Source organism: Labeo rohita, chromosome 17 (assembly GCF_022985175.1).
Source record: "Labeo rohita strain BAU-BD-2019 chromosome 17, IGBB_LRoh.1.0, whole genome shotgun sequence".
In the NCBI taxonomy this organism is placed as follows: Eukaryota; Metazoa; Chordata; class Actinopteri; order Cypriniformes; family Cyprinidae; genus Labeo; species Labeo rohita.
In genome coordinates this window covers 12,778,399-12,794,356 of record NC_066885.1, presented here as the reverse complement: position 1 = coordinate 12,794,356, position 15,958 = coordinate 12,778,399, and the positions used below count along the sequence as shown (strand labels likewise).

Sequence of the window (15,958 nt, the reverse complement as noted above, 5' to 3'; positions counted from 1 at the left end):
GATGAGACCGGATGCCAGACCCATACAATTTACAAATGGTCCAGGTGGATATAAAATGCATCAAAAAAGACATAATAAGAATATAAACAATTATCTGAACATGCAAATCTAATCACACATATTGGTGTAAAATAATCAAGGAGCATATAATCACTTAAGGATGTTATTAAGGAGTTTTGCATTTTGAAAATCATGGCCATGAGTTGAAAAACAAATGAAGAAATGGTGAGAAATTTGTTGTTATTCAAGGAGGAGATAAAGTAATCTATATAGTATTTCGTGAGCGAATCGGTTGAGTGAACGATTCAAAGATTCACTTAGACTACCAGTCAAAAGTTTTTGAACACCTGGATTTACTTGATCCAAAATACAAGCAAAAACAGTAATATTGTGAAATATTTTTTACTATTTAAAACAACTGTTTTCTATTTTAATATATTGTAAAATGTAATTTATTCCTGTGATCAAAGTTACATTTTCAGCATCATTACTCCAGTCTTCCGTGTCACATGATCATTCAGAAATCATTCTAATATGCTTATTTGCCCTTAATTTATCTGAAATAAAAATCTTTTGTAAGGTTATACACTATACCATTCAAAAGTTTGGAGTCAGTATAATTTCTCTTTAGCAAGGAAGCTTTAAATAGATCAAAAGTGATAATAAAAACATTTATAATGTTACAAAAGTTTTCTATTTCAGATATTAACTTTCTATTGATCAAAGAAACCTAAAAAAATTATGTTTTCAACATAATAATAGAAGCAAAATAATAATAGAAGCAGCAAATCAGAATATTAGAATGATTTCTGAAGAATCATGTGTCTGGATTAATGCTAAAAATTCAGCTTTGAAATCAGAGGAATAAATTACATTTCAAAATATATTCAGATAGAAAAATGTTATTTTAAATAGTGAAAATATTTTTTTAAATGTTACTGTTTTTGCTGTACTTTGGATCAAATAAATGCAGGCTTGGTGAGCAGGAGAGACTACTTTAAAAATCACTACCACAGCATTTATCATCATCTACTAGCGTATGTACCCTAAAGAAAGGGTCGCTGAACGAATCATTTTGGTGAACGTATTCAAAAGATTCGAGTCACTCGGATGAATCATAAAACCCAAACACACTGTCCTCTCCACCACATGACGGCGCCACCCTCCCCATTCGCCTGCACTTTCAGCACGCCCAGTCATTTCTTGGACCGTTCCCTCTCCAGTCTAGTCACACTTGCTCCATCCCTCTTTCTCCCTAGCCCCAGAAATCCACTTCCACGCCACTCGAGGACCGTCGCGACCGCTAGGTAACGACCTCGCGACACCATGGCGGACAGCGCGAGTGAGAGCGACACGGACGGCGCGGGCAGCAGCAGCAGCTCCGCCACCCCGCAGTCCTCCTGCACCTCGGCGGCCGCCTCCAACACCACTACGACCACAACGAACGCCGCCAGCAAAGCCCAGGGCGTCGTGATCTCCCAGTCCCGCCTGGAGGAGCTGACAAACCGACTCGCGTCGCTGCAGCAGGAGAACAAAGTGCTGAAGATCGAGCTCGAGACGTTCAAGCTGAAGTGCAAAGCGCTGCAGGAGGAGAACCGCGACCTGCGCAAAGCTAGCGTCACCATCGTGAGTCAGCCCCGTGTTTTATCGCTTTAATGCCCGCGGCACACCTGACAACACCATCACGGCATGCAAAAACGCCTGAGGAACATTACAAACCACGTTTGGGTGCAAAATTAAGTCGTTTTGGGCAAAAAGATGTGTTTGAGGCTATTTAGCTTGCTAGCATTCGAGCTAGCTCTGAAAACAGCCAACAACAAAAGCGTGATGGCACTTTAATAGCATTAGTGCTAATGTATATCGCAGGCCAGCTGCATTAAAATAGTTTATTTTCAATATGGACTTTCAATGTAGGTGTCTTTATATGTGTTTATTATCTTAACGTTGTTTTTTATGGTCCGTGGCACTTCGTGTTTGTGTACTAACCACATAAGGCGTTTACTGATTTACCACATGCTTTATCATCGTGGTTTGAACGCAGAACGTGTTTTTGCACGTCTGGTACTTTGCGTTAAGCAAATAAGGTTGCCATTAGTAGTTTATATTTGAGGCCTGTGTCAGGGTGGGAAGTTGGCACTCTGAATATTTGGCTCTAATGCGTCAACATCCTGTATGTGAATCAGCCCTTCACTCAGACCATCTGCATTTAGACAAAGAGCCAACACTCAAGTGTCACTGGAGAAACACTGACACTCATATCCAGTGCATTTGCGTTTATGACAATCTTTAATAGTGGAAATTAATAGTTTGCATTTTGTGCAGTTTTTTTACTGCATAAAATGCGCCTAATGCAGGGTGTTGATATGCATTTGAGTGGATTTTGGATGTTTTTATATTGCATAATACGTTTTCATATGTCTCATTGTCAATAATTAGGTCAAAATTGCCTCTAGTTTCTTTCTAATTGGTATTTGTGATCTAATATAAGTGATCCTGGACCACAAAACCAGTCATAAGGGTCTTTTTTTTTTTTTTTTTTTTTTTTTTTAATCTGAAAGCTGAATAAATTAGCTTTTTTTATTAATGAATAGTTTATGATAGGACAATATTTGGCTGAGATACAACCATTTGAAAATCTAGAATCTGATGGTGCAAAAAAAATCTAAATATTGAGAAAATCGCCTTTAAAATTGTCCAGATAAAGTTCTTAGCAATGCATATTACTAATCACAAATTAAGTTTTGATATATTTACGGCAGGAAATTTACAAAAATATCTTCATGGAACATGTTACTTAATATCATAATGATTTTTGGCATTTTGTTCTATTGCTACAAATATATCTGTGCGACTTATGACTGGTTTTGTGGTCCAGGGTCTTGTATGATAGTTTCACAATCATGTTTTAAGATCAAGTATTAATTTTTTGATTGCTTGCTTATTGAAATGCATAGAAAGATAATGCCAGTTATTAAATCTCTAAGAATAATTTCCTATTTCAAATGCAAGTGTTGTTTGTTTTTAATTTTCTACAGCAAGCGCGGGCTGAACAAGAAGAGGAATTCATCTCCAACACTTTGTTTAAGAAGATTCAGGCTCTGCAAAAGGAGAAAGAGACGCTCGCCGTCAACTATGAGAAAGAAGAGGAGTTCCTCACCAATGACTTGTCCAGGAAGCTCATGCAGGTGAGAAACTCTAGAAGGAAAAGAGCCCATCAGTGGCATTTGAGGTCAGGAGTAGGAAACATGATCGCTTGCCCTTAGAATCATCCCTGAAGCTAACTTTCACGTTGACTTACAGTACATATATCTTTAGAAATATATTGCTCAGCAGCTTTCTGATTTTTGGTTGAGGTAAGCAAAAAAAGGTGGCTGATTAAATCGTATAAAGGATTGATTTGGTCACGTTCTCATTACTGAATCTGGCTCTTCTGCTGAGACCAGATGACATTGTTTATGGTGCGTGTGTTTAGTAGGTGTGCTGTATTGTGTGGAGGAGTACAGAGAGAGATTGGAATTAGTGTGCATACTAATGAATCATGCTGACTATATTCCTACCAGATTTTTAGTTTTTTTTTTTGTTTGTTTTTTTTAATAGAAGTCTGTTTTGCTCACCAAGCCTGCATTTATTTGATCCAAAATACAGCACAATCAGTAATATTGTGAAATATTTTTGCTATTTAAAATAACTGTTTTCTTTTTGAATATATTTTAAAATTTAATTTATTCCTGTGATCAAAGCTAAATTTTCAGCATCATTACTCCAGTTTTCAGTGTCACATGATCCTTCAGAAGTCATTTGAATATACTGATTTCCTGTTCAAGAAACATTTTTTATTATCAATATTTAAAACAGTTGAGTACATTATTTTCAGGATTCTTTGATGAATAGAAAGTTCAGAAGAACAGCATTTATCTGAAATAAAAAGCTTTTGTAACATTGTACACTACACCATTCAAAAGCTTGGGGGGAGGTGTTGTTGGGTTGCAGAAATTAATTTTAAGTTCTATTTCAGATAAATGTGGTTCTTTTGAACAAAGAAACCTGAAAATTCTACTCAGCTGTTTTCAACAACCATAATAATAATAATTTTTTGAGCACCATAATAATAATATTTTTTTATATATTATAATAATAATACTAATAAAATACTGATCCCAGCCTTTTGAATAGTAGTGCTAAAAATGTAATATAAGCAGGCAAAACTCAACAATTAAAGTTTGGCCCTGTATGACAGAGTTTTATATATATGTATATATATATTTTTTTAATAGCTTGGCTTGCAAACATCTGTTTTTCTATGATTCTGTTGAATTTTTAACATTGTTGCACATTCATCTGGTTAAAATATGTTGCTATGGTTATGCAACACAAGCAAATAAGCATGAGCATTCAAAATAGCTACCATGAAGATTGAATTATCGTGTTATCGTTAGGGAAAAATGTGACACCAAAAAGTCACTTTGCATCACAGCTCATTTGTGCCCATTGTTTTTAGATTTGGGTGTGTTGCATCTGTTTTACTTGATTTCTCTTATGTGCTTTCAGCTTCAGCATGAAAAGGCAGAGTTGGAGCAGCATTTGGAGCAAGAGCAGGAATTCCAGGTCAATAAACTGATGAAGAAGATCAAAAAGCTGGAGAACGACACCATCTCCAAACAGCTCACTCTAGAACAGGTACCTTCTTTAAACATGCTGTAGAACAGAATGGTTTCTAAACCACTCATTCTTGAATGCCCAATCTATTGCATGGCTTTCCTAAGCAGTTGGTGTCTCCAAGTATTTCGTTTATTTATTAGCTTGGGCATCTGCCAGTACCTGGCTCTGGAACACAGATTCAGCAAATTTCTCAGATTAGAACAGGTTATTCTTGAGCAAACACATTATTTGTACTTGCGGAAAGTCCCAGAGTTATTATTGTAACCCAACATTTTTTCTTAAGAAAATGCGCTGTTTTAAAACCAAGGCATTGTTATATTAATTGCATGTAATGTGTGCAGCTCCGGCGTGAGAAGATTGATCTGGAAAACACTTTGGAACAAGAGCAGGAGGCGCTCGTCAACCGGCTTTGGAAGCGCATGGACAAACTCGAGGCGGAGAAAAGGTAATTGTGATGTAGTTTGTTTATACCTTCTAAAAATCTTTGTACATGGCTACAAATACTTGATCACATAACTTGACTTCATTCTGATTGACAGGATTCTGCAGGAGAAACTTGATCAGCCAGTGTCTGCCCCGCCCTCTCCACGCGAAGTTTCCATGGAGATCGACTCTCCGGAGAACATGATGCGGCACATCCGCTTCCTCAAGAGTGAAGTGGAGAGGCTCAAACGCAGCCTCCGCACTACAGAGCTCCAGCGTGAGTCCTTGTCTCATTACGCACGCATGCACTCCTGCACCAGCACAGCTCTCTGCCATCATACTACAGCCTGAGGCAAACAAGATGCACTGTGAACTGCAATACAGCCTTAATGTTAATCTTAACAGTAGCTCATGGTATTCATGCTATATGCAATTCTAGATTTGGATTAGTATTTCCCAATTAGTAGTGCAGTGTAAATAGTAAACCAAAAGGTAACTTGGCTTCCTGAATAATGAAGTGCATGGTTTTACTTTGTAGAGGTATGTGTATTGGGATACAGCCATAGTTTGTAGCACAGTACAGATAAACATATTTTTCATTCCTAGCTTGAATACTTTAATTTGTGTTATGGCCACTAGAGGGAGACATCACCGTTTACATTACAGTAAGATGACCACAGCTTTATTCTAGCTCATGATATCACTCCCATTAAAGCTTTAAAGAAGTTCACTTCCAGAACAAAAAACATTTCAGGATTTTTCTTTATATAGTGGACTTCAGTGGTGCCCGGAGTTTGAACTTCCAAAATGCAGTTTAAATGCAGCTTCAAACGATCCCAAATGCGGTTGTAAACAATCCCAGACGAGGAAGAAGGGTCTTATCTAGCAAAACGATCTGTTATTTTCATTAAAAAAAAATACTATTTATATACTTTTTAATGTCAAATGCTTTTTTTCCAGTTCATGACAGTTAGGGTATGTCAAAACTCCCATTTCATGTTCTCGCTCAACTTCAAAATCGCCCTATATCACTGTTTTGTAACCCTTTGTTGTAAAGGGTGTTTGATCTTCTTTGCATGTTCACTTTGCAAAGACTGGGTCGGTACTTCTGCAGCGATGTAGGATGATTTTGAAATGATTTTTGAAGTTGATGGAGAAAATATGATGGGAGTTTTTCGACATACCCTAGCTGTCTTGAACCAGAATACACAGAATTCATGCAAAGCAAGACAAGACGAGCATTTGAGGTTTAGAGGTATCAAAATTGTATTCTTTTTCTGAAAATTGTAACCAATTTAACCAAAATGTATTTTATAATATATAAATATATTTTAAGTGATTTTAAAATGAGCTTAATTTTAATTTATTAGAACTGTATAGTAGGCTTCAACGAGTGAAAATGTTTATGCGTTTTTCTATTTTACTATTTTTTTTTTTTTTAATTCATTATTAGCATAACAAATTGAGTTTAATTGATAAGCATGAATTAGCATATGTATTAGCATTTATCATTGTAAAATTAATCATTTCATCCAGAATTTTAAAAATGATCCAAAGAGCATCTTGTGCTTTAGTTTATTTTTTTTTTCCAAAAAATACCATTTACGGGTTTGAATGATGGTTTATGTCTTTGTAACATTTTTATGTTTGTTTTCTGGCATCTTTCTCTCCCTGCAGACACAGAGAAACGGGCTCAGTATATTGAGGAGGAAAGGCAGATGAGGGAAGAGAACATTCGTCTCCAGAGGAAACTCCAGAGAGAAATGGAGAGAAGGGAGGCGCTGTGTAGACAGCTGTCGGAGAGTGAGAGCAGCCTTGAGATGGATGATGAGAGGTGCACTAATTACACACACTTATTACATTTACAAACATATATGATAAACCTGAAAATAACTGGACACATTGGTCTCAATGCAACTGTTTCCAAGCATTGTAGAACTTACCTGGTTACTTTTAAAGGTTACAGTAACATAGTTATAATGAAAAGCATGCATTCGTTTGGTTTTGCAGTTTGTTTCTCACATCTCTATCTCTTTCTCTAGATATTTTAATGAGATGTCTGCTCAGGGCCTGAGAGCTCGTACGGTGTCCAGCCCAATCCCCTACACCCCCTCTCCCTCCTCCAGCCGCCCCATCTCCCCTGGTACATGCCCACACAGTCTAGCTTCGAAGATTTATCACTCTGTTTTTAACAGCTGTTTTAATTTGTGTAAAAATTGCACATTTTTAACACATTGCACAAATGTTTTTGCTGTATTTTTGATCAAAGGTGAACATATTAAATGTATTTTAAGAACTTCTAACTCTATAATAACTCGTGAATATAAGGGTACACTACCAGTCAAAAGTTTTTGAACAGTAAGATTTTTAATGTTTTTTTTTTTCCTCTTCTGCTCACCAAGCTTACATTTATTTGATGCAAAGTACAGCAAAAACCATCAAATTGTTGAAATATTTTTACTTTTTTTAGTTTTTACTTTTCTATTTGAATATTTTTAAAAATGTAATTTATTCCTGTGATCAAAGCAAATTTTTTAGCATCATTACTCCAGACTTCAGTGTTACATGATCCTTAAGAAATATCAGAAATGTATAGAAGTTAACACTTTTATTTAGCAAAGATGCTTTAAATTGATCAAAAGTGATGATAACGACATTCAGAAAGTTACAAAAGATTTATATTTCAGATAAATGCTGTTCTTCTGAACTTTCTATTCATCAGAGAAACTAGAAAAAATTCTACTCGGCTGTTTTCAACATAATAAAAATAAAATATTTTTAAGCAGCAAATCAGAATGTTGGAATGATTTCTGAAGGATCATGTGACTGGAGTAATGATGCTAAAAATTTGGCTTTAAAAGCACAGGAATAAATTACATTTTAAAATATTTTCAAAAGAAAACATTTATTTTAAATGATAAAAATATTTTAAAATGTTATTGTTTTTGCTGTACTTCGGATCAAGTAAATGCAGGCTTGGTGAATAGAAGAGATGTCTTTTAAAAAAAAAAGCAAAAAACTTTTGACTGGTTGTGTACATGATTAAAAGATTTTGTGCTTTCAGCACGCAGCCTTTGGATCAGTTCATGGGGTGATGATTAGTCAAATGTGTTTTTATGGAGTGTTAATTATTATGCAAGTTGTACTGTACAGTGATGTGAGGTTGTATTAGGTCAGGTCTCTCATTCTGAGATTAAAGCAATAAATGAGGGCTAACCTTAAGTTATGCAATTCAAAAGTTTATGTAGTTCAAAGACTGAAGATTAATGTTGCTAAGGAGTGCGTAAATCAGAAAAGGTCAACGTTTTGTTTATTGCTGGTTTTTAATAATAGCTTGTAATAGGTTGCATCATGTAAAAAAAAAAAAAAAAAACATTTTTTTTTTTTTTTTTTTTTGATGATTTCATGATTTAGATATGCATAAAAAGTATAACACTGAACATTTGATGCAATGAAAGTAATTTTTTTTTATTATATTGCTGTAAAGAAGGCTGATTTATAATTTGTCTGAGGCAATTATGGTGGGCTAGGTTTCATTGTTTGTTTGCAAATTTTGGAATGTTACAAAATTAAATACTCTTTCTATTCCAGGTTTGTCGTACGCTAGTCACACAGTTGGTTTCACCCCTCCGGCCACGCTGAGCCGAGCCCCGCTCCCCCACTACACGTCTCCCGGGCTACACATCCACCCAGGACCCTCACATGCTGTACAGGTGCCTACAAACATGTCCACCATATATATAAACACACTCACTCTTTGCTCTCTGCTCAAGCTCATGTTGATGTTGAGTAAGATGTTTACATGAAGGAAGCAGTGTTACTGACAACCTGTTTTTAGTTAAGATCCATTGTAATACCATTCGGCTGAATTGAAAACAGCACATTTGATGACTCATCTGTGAGTCACCTGGTGACACTTGACCTCAAAACACTCTTCCTCTTCCCCATTGTCTGCCTTAATATAGACCAGTGCCATGAATCCTCAGCCATCCAAGATAAAGCACAAAAGCTGCATCCTGACTTTCTGTGTACCTTGCAGTGTATTCTGACCTGTTAGATGGAGAGACTGTGCACTTACTCCACCCAAAACCTTGTCATCTTATCGATCATAAATACAAAGATGTCATGTCTTGTACTGAGTAACAGATAAACCCTGATAAGATAAACTCACTGAAAAAAAAAATCCAGTGTTTTTGTGTATATAGGTGATGGCCTACATTTTTCAATTTAGTACAGTAAAAATAAAAATAAAGTGCTTGAAATACCTCCATTTGACTTTTTTTAAATGTAAGGCCTGGAAAACCCTTGAAAATAGCAATATTGCTGAAGAGGTCTTTGAAAAGTTCAATGTATCTATGAAATAAGTGTTAAATTTTTTTCGGTAACATGTCTTTTCACACAAAATTCAACAATTCAAAAAACATACTTTTTCACTTATTTCAGTTAATGTCATAAAACTAAGCCGGTGGTAGCACTGACAATGCGGTGTAAACATGACTGAAAACACAAAAAGAAGAACAGATGAACCGATCAGTTGAGTGAGTCACTTCAATCATTACTTTCAAGTGATTCTCTAGCAAAAACAGATCAAGTTAAAAGAGCCATTCATTTTCGAACTTAGACATAGTTTGTCATTTTTATTTAGAAAGCACGAATAGTGATGGGTGAAACAGAGCTTTTTGAAACTTCGAATCAGTTAAACCATTCCGTTGCAAAATGATTCACTGTTTCGAAGTGCTCCAATCAGATCAGCGAATCATTTGGTTTAGATCAGACTTCGGAGCGGGTTCGTGAATCATTTGACTTAGATCAAAACTTTGCATATCGCAAATCATTTGATTCAGATTGAGACTTCAGATCGCAAATCATTTGGTTTAGATTGGGACTGAGGGGTGGGTTTGTGAATGATTTGACTTAGATCGGAACTTGACGTATCACGACTCATTTGATTCAGATCGGGACTTCAAATCACGAATCATTTGGTTTAGATTGGAAATTCAAATCATCAATCATTTAACGTAGATCAGATTCGCGTATCATGAATCATTTGATTCAGATCGAGACTTCAAATCGCAAATCATTTGGTTTAGATTGGGACTTTGGAGTGGGTTTGTGAAACATTTTACTTAGATTGAAACTTTGCGTATCGCGAATCATTTGGTTTAGATTGGGACTTCAAATCACGAATCATTTTGTTTAGATCAGCACTTCAGAGCGGATTCGTGAATCATTTTTATGAATTTAATGAGCAGAATCATAATCATTTGATTATGATGCATACTGAACTGATTCAGATCCTGACCTGAAATAATGGTTGGCGAATCATTATTCAGATCGGGACTTTGGTGCAGGTTTGCAAATCATTTCATTCAGTTCGGGACTTCGGAGCAGTTTTGCAAATCTTTTTTCTGGCAACTTTTTTTATTTAAACAGTAGAAAATATCAAATAAAAAAAAAAGTCCTTAAAAGTCCTGCAATTTAATTTTACAGCATCTGTACGAATCCTGTACACAAGTTTCACCATTGAAATTCACTTAAAATGCTGAGTATGCTAAAGAATTGACACGGTTTATTCTTTAATCTTGCCACTGTTTTTGGTGTGATTTAAAGATTGACTTAAGTGTAAAAACACATTTTTTTTATTCACACTCAGTATTAGGTAAGAAAGACGTGTCAAACAAATGTCAAACAAAGTGGTTTAAAAATTACTTTAAGGATTGTTTTCTATATGTGTCAGGACCAGGTTTATGCCAGCTCAGACAAGACCTGGACATTATTTAATCACATTTCCTGCCATTCATGACAGCTCTAAAGTAATTGAGGTCACACTATAGCTAATGATTTCCAAGTGAAAGGTCTACTTCCTGAATTTTCAATGTTGAAAACAGCTATGCTGCTTAATATTTTTGGTTAACTTGGTTACTTTTTTTTATTATTCATTAAGAAAGTTCAAAAGAGCTGTTGTTTAGAAATAGATTTTTGTTTGTAACATTAAAATCTGTTATCACTTTTAATCAATTTAATGCATTCTTTACAGAATCAAAGCATTCGTTTCTTTCTTAAAAAAAAAAAAAAAAAAAAATCTTACTGACCCCTGTCTTTTGAATGCTTGTGTATATGCCTTTTCAATCCATTTAGTACCATTTAAGATAAATGGCAACTGCAGCATCATTTTAATGTGTCACTTTATCAAGTTAATGTTAGCTAGCAGATAAATAAGTTAGCTATAAATGTACAGAAATGAAGTAACAGTTTTAACCGGTCTCACTTTCAGCTTATGTATGTTCTGCAACAACTTCTGGATATTGTCCAGTTGAGTGGAGGCCAACAGTGTAAGATAGGCCATATTGCGGCAGCAGTCCAGCCTCATGTTTATGTCTGTTGCACAAATATGACCCCACTATTTACCAGCAGAGACTTTTGATGTTACATAACCTCATGCTTGAGATCCTTAATGACTCATGGCAAGTTTTAACCTTAGTGATCTAAATAACCAAAAACATCAACAAGACTTTTGCTGCATCCAATTACTCATTTCACAAGACTTTGAGTTTGTAAGCCATTGAAATATTCTATGCACACTTTTTAGGTAGTTTATCGAGACAAAGAAATCCAAAAGTCAAAGTATTCACTGTATGTTTTGATGTATGGACGCACGGGAGGTGGTATGACAAAAAAAAAAAATCATACCTTGTGATCTTTTCCAGTAGAATTAGCAATCAGCAAATCCAGTCACTTGACCTCCGTTCAATGTACTTTCTGACAGATATAGCCTGATATGGCAGCTGAGCTGATTTGATTAGGTAATGCAGAGTTTGAACTACTTACTACATGGGTGACCACCTCAGGCTTTCAAAGAATAATATTCAGTGATGGGTTTGGATTAGTCGCTGATTCATGACACTCATTATTTTTGCTTCTTGTTGCTTTCCTAATACCCATTTGAAAGTTGTGGATTATATTTTTCTGTTGGGGAGCTGTTGGCTATAGCAACAGTGATCTGTTTGTTTTAGCGAAGAGCGGTTGGCTCACTTTCATGTCCCGCAGTGCCTTGAAAAAGTCAGCTTGTTTTGATAAACCAGGAGTGACAGCAGCGCTAGACCCTTCCAACAGACTTAAAGGGGTCACATTTGCACTTTCACACTCAGTTTGCACATGTAAACACACTTATGTGTCAAATAAACTAGGGGCGATGAAACCAATGTCCATTTTATGTGCAGATTTTAGCATAGTTTTGTTTAGCAAAAGCATGACCAGAATGGTCAGAAAGTACAACTGTTTTCTCCAGACGTGTTGTGGTCAGGATTTTAAAATTGACAAATGTCCAGGTTTTGACCTTGTTTTTCTATTTACATGCTTTTTAGAGTCCTCATACATAATTGATTAAATCAAAACCACATACTAGCATGCTATTCCTACGCACAAAGTGTAAAAGTACTAAGTGTAATATACTAGCACGTAATCCTGAATTTACTAGCATGTAGTCCCATGTAGGCCTTCTCATATGCCACAATTCATTATGCCTGCACACTATTGGTCCAACTATTTTTTTTAGTTATCACTAGGGGTGGGCGATATGACCAAAATCTTATATCACAACATGATTAATTTTACTTCATGGTAACAAAATATATCATGATATAGTTATTTTTGGTTTACAGTGTTGGGCAGTAACGCATTACTTTGTAACGCGTTACTGTAATTTGATTACATTTTTAGTAACAGTAATTTAACGTGTTAATTTCCAAATAAGTAATTAGAGTATAGTTACAAGCATGCGTTACCGCTGCGTTACATCATTGCCAACCGAATGTGATTTATCATGTAGATTATAAAAGGGGTGTTGGCACATTAAAACTTATTGAGAACGTACCGGGTGCGGAGAGCAACGCATCAACTTCTATTGTCGTACCGCATCGCTCTCTGTTGCGTCGAGTCAGCGAGAGTGGTCTCTAATCCATTGGCACTGGACTCGACGCAACAGAGAGTACAAGACTTGTGCGGTACAAGACTTGATGGGCGGGTGCGGGTGAGGGCGCGGACGGGCAGAGACTCATGTGTGTGCGGGATGCGATAGAATAAAGTGATTTGCAGGACTCCCACAAAATAGAACTGTCTAAACATAAAATATCTAAAGCAAATTTAACTGCTATTTATGTATTGCACAAAAGCAACAAGAACAACTTTATAAAACAAAAATGATCAATAGGCGTAAGCATAGGCAGAGTTTCTATTTATAACATGTTTGCAGCGTTAAACAATGTTGATTTCTAAAATGCAATGGACAATCAAAGAATCCACTCACTGTTTGAAATGCCGTGCATTCTGCAACCACACACGCAGCAGCCTATTGCTTTTAATTAAAATAACAGCGGTTTGTGAATGTTTATGCTTTAATAACAAATATTTTATCTGAGCATTTATGCTGGGATGTTATGCAACACACAAGTTCACTATTTCACGTAAATTTCGTGGATGTACAGAAAAAAAAGTAACATAACGAGTAATGTAATTACTTTTAAAATAAAGTAATCAGAACAGTAATTTGATTACCTTTCAAAGGAGTAATCAGTAATTGAATTACATTTTCAGAGTAACTTGCCCAACACTGTTGGTTTACATAAGTTCCTTTTATGATATAAAAATTTGATACCATAGAAATTTCATAATTGTTTTGCTAGCCTAAATTTAAAAACAACAACAACAAAAACGTGCACACACACACCCAAGCTAACTGAAGACGAGTAATCAGTCTGCAAATAAAAAAGAATAAGAAACTAATTACAGGCAATAGGATAAAAAAAAATTACAGTAGATAAAAAAAAAAATTAGAAATCCAACATACCTTGTATAAAATGTATAAAAAAACAGCATATTCCTAAAATTAAGACCTAAATTACTGTTTATGAGGATGCTTGGAATGGCATTTTGATACATACAATTATGCAGGTGTGTGTATTTAACTGTTCAAGTTCTATAAAGTGGCAAAAATAACCGCACACATATACAATGAAATGAGTTCTCTTTCATTGCTGATTGCGTTTTAACAGTGTAAAATGAGTTGTTTTTAAACCGCAATGCTTAATTACATGCAAACAATACATTTTCATGACCATGTAGCACAGCACAGTCATGCGAGCGTGTAACCATGATAGAGATGATTGTCCAAAATCCCAACCGGGTAATTGTGTCTACCGGTAATTTGCCCACCCTTAGTCATTAATTTGAGCAAATAGAAAGACAACCAAATAGTGTAAATTTTCTTGATGAATAATTTGTGTCATAATGTTTCAGTGAAAATTTTTTTTTTTTTTTTTCACCAACAAAACTGTGACGATAACAAAATAAAACTTGTGTTGAATGACAAAAAACTGACAAAAATCTATTGACATTTTCGTCATTGAATAAAAGCGAGATGATAATGTTAGGGAGGGACAATTTAAGAAGAGATTTATTAAGAACAAATTTCCTGTGTGGTTAGGAGGTTAGATGTGTACATTTGATAAATTTAATGATGCAAATGAGAACTCAATTTGGTCGGTTTTTCTGAACACACACCCCGAAGCAGCGACTCTTACACGGAGCATGACTACTAGAAATATGGAGAAATACACAAAATGATGGCAAATTGACTGTTTTGAGGAGTATTCACGTAAACACACTCGGTTACATTTTAGGTGAATGTAAACCGTTGGGAGAATATCTGCTGTGTATCAGTACATGGCATCCGTGTTATTGGTTTTAAAGGGACATGTTGTGTGTCACAGCAGTTAAATCTGTCTGTCATGATAAAACCTTAATATCAAACCTATATAATGAGTTTAGAATTGTTGATTTTGTTGACTAAAATCTTGTATTTAGTTGACTTAAACTAAAGCAATTCAGATGACTAAAAACTGAATGGCATTTTAGTCATATGACTACAAAATCAAAATTTGCTGTCAAAATGAACACTGGACGTTTTAGACTTTATGAATTACATTCCTGTTAAAAGGTTTGGGGTAATTTTTTATTTTATTTTTTGTAAATGTTTTTGAAAGAAATCACTTATGCTCACCAAGGCCAAATGTAATTTGTTAAAATGTAATTTATTTCTATGATGGCAAAGCTAAATTTTCTGTGACCAAAAGTCTTAAGCAGCACAACTATACTCAACATTTATAATAATTTTTGTTCAAACTGTAATATTCTTATATTTCAGGATTCTTTGATTTTGATTTTTTTTTTTTTTTTTTTTTTTTTGTAATTTTAAAAGTCTATTTACTGTCACTTCTGCATCATAAGCTTGTCTTTTGTTTTCTGTGCTCATACAGAGGCCATCCCCAAGGAGAAGCACCAGCCCAGATAAGTTCAAGCGTCCGACGCCGCCTCCCTCCCCAAACACACACTCTGGAGCACAGCACCCTCCTCCGCCACCACCACCCGCACAGCCGATGATTCAGTCCGGCTCCTCCCACTCTGTGACATCACAGAACCCCCCCCTCTCAGCCTTAATGCATGCACCGTGCGCTACCTTAAGCTAGGCTGCTCCAAGCTAGGCTACACTACTACTACAATGACAACAACTCAGTGATCCTCCACTGGGCAAAGGTTGGAAGGGATTGAAGCGGATATGGAATTAGAGGACAGTTGATCTGGGGAGCAGAAGGACTGGGAATGTGAAAAGGGAGAACGTGTAGATGCTTGGCCGACTGACAGATCCATAACCAGCCCCATGCCGTTAAATTACGTTATTCTTACTGTGCTATTTTTTTTTTCTGTAAAGTGATCAAGCTGGTTCGGGAAAAGATTTGGAAAGCTTAGGAAGGTTGTTCGAGAGGGTTGTCAGCTGCGTATGCCTGCTTTTTTTTTTTTTTTTTTTTTTTTTTTTTTTTTT

General features: G+C 35.7%; 1 protein-coding gene across 1 annotated transcript; it reads left to right on the top strand.

The window, feature by feature from the left end:
* The first annotated feature begins 1,151 nt into the window (after window positions 1–1,151).
* ccdc6a (coiled-coil domain containing 6a) lies at window positions 1,152–15,958 on the top strand. The gene is made up of 9 exons (XM_051133864.1): window positions 1,152–1,626; window positions 3,036–3,185; window positions 4,549–4,677; window positions 5,001–5,104; window positions 5,199–5,359; window positions 6,760–6,916; window positions 7,125–7,225; window positions 8,674–8,795; window positions 15,396–15,958. The coding sequence occupies exons 1-9, from the start codon at window positions 1,327–1,329 to the stop codon at window positions 15,603–15,605; spliced, it is 1,434 nt and encodes a 477-aa protein (XP_050989821.1). The 5' UTR covers window positions 1,152–1,326; the 3' UTR covers window positions 15,606–15,958.

What these genes read in the sequence shown, in the direction of transcription:
- ccdc6a (XM_051133864.1), top strand. Translation starts at nt 1,327, where the DNA reads ATGGCGGACAGCGCGAGTGAGAGCGACACGGACGGCGCGGGCAGCAGC. An exon ending in TGTCCAGGAAGCTCATGCAG is followed by an intron (nt 3,186 to 4,548) that starts GTGAGAAACTCT and finishes ATGTGCTTTCAG; the next exon opens with CTTCAGCATGAAAAGGCAGA. An exon ending in AAACTCGAGGCGGAGAAAAG is followed by an intron (nt 5,105 to 5,198) that starts GTAATTGTGATG and finishes TCTGATTGACAG; the next exon opens with GATTCTGCAGGAGAAACTTG.